The sequence below is a fragment of the Epinephelus lanceolatus genome, chromosome 12 (assembly GCF_041903045.1).
Source record: "Epinephelus lanceolatus isolate andai-2023 chromosome 12, ASM4190304v1, whole genome shotgun sequence".
Lineage (NCBI taxonomy): Eukaryota > Metazoa > Chordata > Actinopteri > Perciformes > Serranidae > Epinephelus > Epinephelus lanceolatus.
In genome coordinates this window covers 39,342,069-39,351,999 of record NC_135745.1, presented here as the reverse complement: position 1 = coordinate 39,351,999, position 9,931 = coordinate 39,342,069, and the positions used below count along the sequence as shown (strand labels likewise).

General features: G+C 40.8%; 1 protein-coding gene across 1 annotated transcript; it reads left to right on the top strand.

The window, feature by feature from the left end:
- Positions 1-4,768: 4,768 nt before the first annotated feature.
- Positions 4,769-9,925, top strand: iba57 (iron-sulfur cluster assembly factor IBA57). The gene is made up of 3 exons (XM_033651059.2): positions 4,769-5,239; positions 8,721-9,070; positions 9,215-9,925. The coding sequence occupies exons 1-3, from the start codon at positions 4,911-4,913 to the stop codon at positions 9,604-9,606; spliced, it is 1,071 nt and encodes a 356-aa protein (XP_033506950.1). The 5' UTR covers positions 4,769-4,910; the 3' UTR covers positions 9,607-9,925.
- Positions 9,926-9,931: the final 6 nt, after the last annotated feature.

Here is a 9,931-nt window from a genome sequence, read left to right as displayed (position 1 = left end):
CAAAAAGGATATTGTCATTGGATTTTGGATTATTACAGAAAAAAGCTTTGTGGCAAACAAGTTTATGAGACCTAAATTAGCATTAGCTATGACCTCTCTGTGCAGCACATTAGTCTCATTCTTTGTATTGGAGCTGTGTTAAATTGCATTGTCAAATAAAATAAATTTTAGATTCTTACACGTAAGTTTCAGCAAGATAATCACCACAAATGAACACCAATTTCATGATTTTTCAAGCATTAATGCAATCGCCAGAGAAAGCTAATGTTAGCCTATAAACTAACCACACCTGGGTCACATGACTTCAACGTTCTGTAGTCTCATTCAGCCATTCGTCGGCAACACCTATTTACTGACATATTCTACGTCTTAGAACAAATCGTGAAAGTGTCTTAATCCCTGTTTGGTCGGGATTAGTTTAACGTGGAGATGTAGGGTAAAGTAATTATTACCAGGGATTTTAGTCCCGTCTGAACGCGCCATGTCTGTAATCGTTAATAATGTCAGTAAAATGTCAGTAAAATCTATGGCGACTTTTACCTTCTGTAAAACGGTCCAGAGAAAATACCTTGGGTGATATTAATCCCGTGTGAATGCGATCCTCTGTAAAAATGTATGTAAATATTTTGTCACGTCCTGTTTTCAACCATTTTTCCGCGTTTACAACTAGTTTTCTGCATTTTTTCAATGATGGAGGCGTTTGAAGAAGCATTCAGTGTTGTCAGCAGTCGTGATAGTGGACACTCTTCTAATGATGGCATAGCCCTATGTGGGAGACCAATCAAAAAGGTCGAGAAGAAAGCACTTTTCAGAGCCACGAGACTTCTGGTTCTGTTAGCTAGGCCTAATATACATACATATTGCTAAACGTAGTGTACACACAATCCTGATCATGGGCAATATTTCACATTGGGCTAATCATTAATTATTATCCTTCCGCTGATGCTTTATGCCCTGCTCCACCAACGCATATCACGCACATGCCGACAGGGAGGTGACGCCAGGGCGCAAACTGAGTTACCACTCCCATCTCTGGTAGAATTACGGAGATTTCTTGTCCCGTGCGAATCGGACACTTGTATTACAGACATCCTGTGGTAGACTGACAATAGTCCATATCCCTATGTAAAACTAATCCCGTCCAAATAGTACTCTAAGCTTGTGTTAATCACAGACCTTAATTCAGGCATCTAAACGAAAACCTATTAAAAAAAAAACACTGACTTTGAGACGAGGGAACTGGACTTGCTAAAATGCTAATTCATTTACGAATTTTAGGATTCATTCCTGTACTGCTCGATATTTTGGGCTGATCTGCTGCAGCAAGCGAGCCAAGACTTACTCCTCTGTGCACTGGTCATTTTGGCAAATCTCTGCAGATATATGAAAGCAAACACATTTTAAAAAAGCTAATATAACGCTAACTTGCTTTGAGATTATAGCCAATGGGTTCCAAGACTGAACTGCTGCCAATGCGCTCCGCCTCTTCACACGGACTGTTCATCTGTTCACGCAAATCAGAACACTTCCAATACCAAACTCTGGTCCTGCTGCTAAAAGACTTCTTTATACAAACTGATTAGATTTTATTTCATGCTTGGGATGAGACATGTCTTCTGTTACTGACCACAGCAAATTTGTCTTAAGTATAAGTAAAAAGAAGCTTATGGGGCAGTCAACGGCAATAAAAACAGTTGTACTGTAATATAGTAGTAGTAATATAGTAAAGCATTGGTGCAGGAGAGGCAAATAATTTCTACAACCTACACAATCACACAGCATTTCCTTATCTTAAATATAGGAAAGTAACATAAAAAGGGAAAAGCTGCAGTAATAAGAAAATAAAAGCATATATTTAACATACATGTATTATCAAAATAAGGTTTAGGGGATGTGTGTCACAAGACTGACTTATGGAGATAAAAAACATTCTTGCATCTATTAATTATTGGATAAGTGGCACCAGGTGTGGACATTACAAAGAAACCTGACCACAAATCTCTGAAAAATCACTATATTTTCTCTATACTCATTCAAACGATCACTGTATTTCAGTAGTTACAGGCAGCCTAATTCACATACAACAATCTACATGCCAGTATAGGTTTTTGGAACATACTAATGGGCACCCACACCTGGTGCTAATCAACAAACCATTAAGAGAGGGAACAATGGGAGTTTGTCCAAGCTTTGGAGAAAGACATCAGGTCAAAGTGTTTTTAAACGCTACGTCTCCGTATTCCTTTTGGGTTTTTCTGTATTTCTACAGCCTAAATAAGAGGTTTTTGCCAAGCACCCTCATCCTGGAAGAAACCATTTGATTCACTTGATGGCTCTTTATTATTTACTTTACCTCAGGTTTGTTAGAAACAGGCTCGTACATTTAAAACCTTTTACCTGGTAATGAGTTACACATTTCCTTTGGTAACTACAGATATGTGTGTGTGTGTGTGTGTGTGTGTGTGCTTATGTTTTTTGTATTTTCCCATCTGTTAAAGAGTTTTACTGAGCAGTGAATGTTTATAGAGCCTTGATGGAAGGCACGTGACATTGCATATGCTGCCTGCTCAGCATTCTGTCAGTGTAATTAGAAAATTAGCAGTTTTGCTTTTCATATAAGGAATAATGAGTTCAGTGAGGAAGATTTAATACCTCACACTGGTTAGAAGTAACAAATAAGACCACATTTACTTACATAGGCTACTGTGCTTATATAAACTTTCATTACTGCTAATACAGTTTACACATGGTCTTAACTTATCGTGGTTATAGTCATAGTTACCTACAGTAGTTACAAGCTTTGGGGCTGTTGTCAAAGCTTATGGGAGTCTGTTTTTAAGGTTATTGTTTTAATGACTTTACATTTACAGCTTCTCTTGTATGTTGTAAGAAGCAAAAAAAAAAAAAAAGCTAAATGAAAAAATCAATTTAAGATGATGTGTTGTTATGAGAAAACTTCTTATACAGGAAATATTTTCTCACTAAATACCTCCACTGAGTCAGTTGTTTCTTTGGGCTGCACAGTTAATCAGAATATTAGGCCATCCCTCCTGGGATTTGCGGGCTGTTTTGTAGATTGTTGCAGCCTGACGCCAGATTCCACGGCAGCTTTCCCTAAAAAACTGTGATGAATGTTGCAGTGTTATAGGCGTTGCTTTGCAAAGACGTTGCAGTGGCAAGTGCAAAAAATAGTGTGTAGAGTGTATTATTATGAGCATTCAGTGTCTCCCACAGAATTATAATGTCAGGGGTCCATGATATGATATTATCACGATACCTAAGTGATCTTACTATATAATTATGAAAACTCTGTCTGTGTGTGTGTCTGTTCCACGTTTTTCTCCTCACTGACTTGGTCAATCCATGTGAAATTTGGCACAGTGGTAGAGGGTCATGGGAGGATGCCAATGAAGCAATATTACATCAATTGGCCAAAGGGGGCGCTATAGCAACCGACTGAAATTGCAAACTTTGAATGGGCATATGTCATGCCCCGTATGTCGTAGAGACATGAAACTTTGCACAGAGATGCCTCTCCTCATGAGGAACACATTTGCCTCAAGAACCCATAACTTCCGCTTATATAGATTTTCCGCCATTTTGAATTTTTTGAAAAACACTTCAAATGGATCTCTTCCTAGGAAGTTTGAGCGATCTGCATGAAACTGGGTGAACATAATCTAGGGACCAATATCTAAAGTTCCCTCTTGGCAAAAGTTGGAAAACTTACTAAAACTGAGCTTCTATAAGGCAATGACTTTAACTATCTGCCTTTCAACGTGCTACCTCAACTACTAATGTACAGTTTTAGCCCACTAACTATCCCACTATTGGCAATGGTGCTACTGTACTTTCAATAAAGCAATCGTACTATCAAATTCACAAACACTCTGTCTGAATACATTGCTCCTCTTAATGGGTTCAGTTGACTATTCAGTCTGCAATTTCCTATGACCTGTATCCCAAACACACACCATGTGAAACTGTGCGTGGGCAACTGTGCGCTCAATGGGTATGGACTAGTGTTACAATATGATTGAGATTTTAAATATATTACAATATGCTGAGTATTGCAACAAAATATTTTGCAATATATTACCTTTTTTCCAACTGTAAATGATGTCCCCAAAGGAAAATGTCCCCTTTTTTTGCAGCAAAATGTATGTAATGGACTGAAAAAGCAATTGATTATATTTCTCTAGTAGGCTACCTAAAGTTTAATTTTTATTTGGTATATTAATATCTTATATAATTAAAAAAAAAATGATACCCACGCAAAAATATCACGACGATAATACTGCCTTGTTATGTCAATGAAAGCAGTCTGGCTTCGTATTATCGGTGCTATTTATCGGCTATGATTTTGATCATCGAAATAATGCATGATTATAAAAATGTCCCATTATCGGCTGATAATTTATCGGGCGATATCTGTCAAATAATTGCAATATTATCTTTGCATATTGTGCCACCCAAGTTGTTCATTCAAAAGGAAAAGCAATGAGATATGTCATGTATTGTTTGATGTTACCTGTTCAGGCCTATATTTTTTCAGTGGGGGCCAACATACGGATTGTGATAAGTAAATTAATAAATTATCGATAAATTGAGATTGTGTTTAATCATATTCAATTAAAACCTCATGACTTAGTGTAACTTTACAGCATAAAGTAAAGTAACAAACACTCTTACATGAGAGAGGCTGTGTTGTCCATGTCTGATGTGGCCTGAGCACCACCCACGTGAGCAGTTCCGTTATTATGGAGCAGTGCATTGTGGGATATCAAAAATGGAGCCCATGCTGTGCGAGTCAACAGCGCTGTCCTGTGTTATGTAGCCGTTTGCTGCTGTCATAGGCGGAGTAGACCCTTAAACTAAACACGTAGCACACTCCTGTGACAGTGAACAACATGGGGGTTCTGTGTTTCGCCCGTGGTGCGTTCACGTCCGCCACAAAATACAGCGGTCGGTTTGTGTGCGTAACGTTTCTCTCCGGTGTTACAGCTCCAGCAGGTGTCCGTGTCCGACGGTACAGCCAGAGACAGGTCCCCGGACAGTATGTGTGCTACCACCTTCCTCACAGGACGTTGCTTAAAATCCAGGGACAAGACACGAGCCCGTTTCTTCAGGGGATTATAACCAACGACATGGGGCTGCTGGTGGAGCCTGGACTCACTGCCATGTACTCACACATGCTGAATGTACAGGGGAGGACTCTGTATGACATCATGTTGTACAGGTACAGTAACACTTCGTTAATGTACATGTTGTCAGTAGACACCAGGGTGGGGCTGCTTATCTTGAGCTGCAGTTGGTGGTGGTGACAGCTGAGTCACTGAGCTGCAGAGCCAGTCTGTCCAAGTCACTTTAAACTGAGCTAAATTAAACACAGTCCACCTCTGAGGTCAGTCAGCTTATGTACAATTTGGACCTGTTTCACATTAGATACAAAAACAAAAGTATTAAAGGAACACTTCACCCAAAACATGACCATTTGTGTATCAGTCAGTCATGCCATGTTACCTTGAATTGGTGAAGAAAACTTTTGCTCGTATACCTCCACAGAAAACAGCGAACTTATTGATTCATTGATTGGGGGCCACGTTTAACAACATCAAACCTATAGTGAATAGGCATCATGGCGCACTGCATTGTGAGATGTATCGTCCAAATTTTAGGACACGCTTCCTCAACAGAGACAAAACAAGACTGGATTGGTCAAAGACTAAAGGCAGCATTCCCTACAAGAGACTCGGAAGCAGTGATGCGATCAAGTTGTTTGGGTAAAGCTTGTGTTCGGAGTAACTTTTTAATTATCTTTTAGAAACAAAATCAGAGTGCAATAATACAACTTTGACCTTCTCTTCCCCTCTTTGTGTCTCTCACACAACAAGCAGCTCAGGCTTTTCGTTATTTGGCTTTTGAACAGAACGATAAGTTGAAATCTGACATTTAAATCTGTCCTGTCATCGTGTCCTCTGCAGATTTGTAGGGTTGACTTCTTCTGTAACAACATCTAAACAAATCACTGTACACACTGTCAACATTTTACCGTGTTTTCAAGCTGGATAAGAGAGAAACTCAGCCACGTGTAATAGTACAGTCCTTACTGGAGCTTCTGTGTCCTGAAGTCCCCTAGTCTCACCACCAGACAATCAGAGATCTCCGCCTTCTGATAGTCTGGGGACACTCCTTTCTAAAATGTGTTAAACACACCAAAGAAAGCAGCCGGCAACAAAGCAACGCCTCTTGCATTTTTTAAAAGGTCTCTCTCCGCTCTCCCGGAAATGTGCGCTCCCCTTTTTCTCGTCCGCAAGGAAACAAACACACAGAGAGCTTGAAAATGGATGCCGAGAGATTTAACTCTGTTTTATCAAACGTGTGCTCAGTCCACAAGATTGTGGAAATGAAGGACTTACAGCGACTTTGTTTAAAACTTTTAAAGCAGTCGGACTATGTTTACGAACACAAGAGTTCAGCGAGCCACCGAAGGACCACCCTGCGGATTTACTATTGGTTCTGCAACATAGGGAGTTTTTTTTAAATTCTGAAATTGTATCTGCCCATCTAAACACAAAATCAGGGAGAAAGTCATCAGTCTTTAGTTAAGCAAAGCGTCTAAAGACTGACTTGTGAGTCTAGAAGTCCCCAGATGCTTTGTGTTGCTCCCTGCCGCTGACGTTGGGATCCTACTCTCTGTATCAAAACTTTCAGTCATTCATTATCAGTAACTGCTTATCCCGGTACATGGTCGTGGGGGGTCTGGAGCCTACCCCAGGAGACACTGGGCGAGAGGCATGAACACCATGCACAGGTCGCCAAACTATCACAGGGCTGACCAATACAGGTAGATAACCATTTCCGCTCACATTCACACCTGGAGGAAACCTACGCTGGCGGGTTCGAACCCTGAACCCTCTTTCTGTGAGGTGACAGTGCTAGCCACTGCAACACCATGCCTCTAAGCTTACAGCACTGGGCATTCTCAGGCGGTCTCTCATTCAAGTATAGACCTGGCCTGACCTAAGTTTCCGAGATCAGATGACATTGGGTGTGCTCAGGGTGCTATGGCTGTAAGCAAATATATTTATTGTATATCAAAACATCCATTTACAAACTCTTACAGAGCTCGTCTCACTTATCCAGTCGTATGCTGAGTACTTCCAAATTAGAAAGGGTGTGCAGTTAGTGGTGCGTTCCATTTGCACCGGAAAGTCAGAATTTCTGAGTTACCAGTTGGAAATTTGAATTGAAACGCCCTCTGGAGTGGAAAGTCAGAGGAACATTACCAACTCCAACCTCAAAATCCCGTTCTGCAGCTCTGCACATCAACAGTCCATTCTCTCAACAGTAGTGAAAGCTGTAGCCACACACTGTTTATTAACACGTCCGTTTTAATTTGTGCCTCATTAAATTAAACACAGCACCTTCCAACATTTGACTGTGGACATATCACTACAGTGTTTGCATCACAAAATACAGGGTAATGCATTGTTCTCAGCTGGTATTGCTCACAATAGCTCACCTTGCTTGAACTGATACTGCTAATGACATGTTAGTTGTCTGACTTGTACTGGAATGCAGTCAACTTGGGTGTGACATCTTTGTTAGTTTCAGCGTCTGAGGTAAATGGAACGCAGCAGTAATATTTGTGTGAGAGTTCGTAAACAGATGTTTTGATATAGTTTTGCTGTTGTTTAACACGGTCCCCAATCAATCAATATCTTCACTGATTCTCATGGAGGCATTTGAGAATTTTATTTCACAAATTCAAGGTGACATAGCATGACTTACTCATGTACAAATGTTCTTTGTGGGTTAAGTATTCCTTTAAGAGTCATAACTCTAGATTTTCTCTCTTTGTCTTAGTTGTTATGAATTCTCTGGGAAGGTGTGTCCTCAGTTGTGCCCCACCTTATGAAATGATGTCCCTCGTGTTCTCCTTTGAATCACCCTTCCTGTGTTATGTCTTGACCTGACGTACTTTTCAACAGGAAATAGCTTTCATCAAATACAGGAAGTGAGATCCTTTTGTATACAAATGCTATTTCTGTAAGGCGCTAAAACAAAGAGTTGTTTTAAATTGCTGGATCAGCTATTTGTGATGAACCTTGACTAAAAAAAGTCATAATACGCTCAGGCAATTTAGTTAAACCTCTATTTTGATAGAGAGCACAACCAAGCTGGTCAAAAAATGCAAGGTGAACATTTGAAGGACATGTTTACAAAGTTTAGTTGCCAGTGAAGTTTTCTCAGGTGACTGATGCCAGATGTTTGGTGTGAACTCTGCCTGGTTAACTAGACTTCAAATCCAGCTGCAGATTCATTTTATTTACTTTATTTGTGTACTTACCGGCTTGTAGCACCGAGATAGATTTGTGGCAAATTGTTAAACTTGGAAAAATAAGAGATGCCAGATTATCCCACCTGTAAATTAATAGGTTACAAAACTGTATGTTGATATTCACATCTTCCGAGCTACAAAAATCGTAGACTCTGCCCTGAAATAACACAAGTATAGTAAATGAAAGTGAATCTGGGGTTGGCTTTTACTTATGCTGACAATTCTGTTGACAAACTGTAACTATCAAATCTGCATAATATACTTTTAACGCAGGTAGATCAGACAGACTGAGTCATCATAAAAGTATATAGTCATTAACTGACTGTGGTTGATTTTCTTCTTCACAAGGCACTAAAATCGCTGCATTCCCTTTCAGACTAAAAGAAGCTGATGCAGGACAGGGTGTCTTCCTGGAGTGTGACAGCACAGTTAAAGACTCACTCTTGAAACATTTGAAGGTGTACAAGCTCCGCAGAAAGGTCAACATAAACCCCTGTCCAGAACTCTCGGTGTGGGCGGTGCTTTCCAAGCAGAAGGAGGCAGGTGAAAAGGCCAGTAAACCTGAGCTGTCCTCCCCAGACAAAGCTCTGGTATGGGAGACTGATCCTCGAACTGAGGACATGGGCTGGAGATTGGTGTTGGACAATCAAACTGACCCCTTGGATGTCATTGCATCATGTCAGAAAGGTGACACGGGGGAGTATCACAGACATCGCTATGCAATAGGTAAGACCACTAGGTATGTTAGAATATATGCAGTTTGTTTTAAAGAGAAATAGGACGGCAAGTTAGGATTGTACGCACAGCACATGTGCTCTTGACTCATTTTGACAAGTTTTGTTTATTCCCTCTGCTGTCACTGTTGTCTAGGACTTCCTGAGGGAGTGAAGGACCTTCCGCCCGGGGTGGCACTACCACTCGAGTCGAACCTCGTCTACATGCAGGGTATCAGCTTTAGCAAGGGCTGTTACATTGGCCAGGAGCTCACAGCCAGGACTCATCACACTGGGGTGATTCGGAAACGCCTGATGCCAGTGCGCCTGTCAGCTCCAGTCCAAGACCTCGAGGAAGGTGCCGCGCTGCAAACGCAGTCGGGCAAACCAGCTGGGAAGCACCGAGCAGGGGTTGGAGAGCTGGGTCTGGGTGTAATCCGCATAGCTCATGCCAAAGAGGCTTTGATGCTCAAATCTTCTGACGACACCACAGTGACACTTGAGGTCTCTGTGCCAGACTGGTGGCCTGAAGATGCAAAAATCAAGTGAAGAGGAGGATGTTTTATCGTTCCCTGAAATGTGACATAGATCGCATCTGACAGACTTCTCATAGACACAACCCTGAAGTACAGTATGTTACTCTGTCATTGCTTAACAGCTGTGTGGCACTTACCCATATTTGTGTTTTTGTTTTGTTTGTAAGAAAACATACTTTTAGAGTGATTTCCTAACTTGTAAAGTATCACTAACCACAAACCACAGAATTATGTTATTTAACTGATCTACTGCAGCATTATACAACAGGATATACCAAAGGTGAGATGGTATTGGTGGTTGTTGAATAAATATGCAAGAAAGCAATACAAACTCAGTT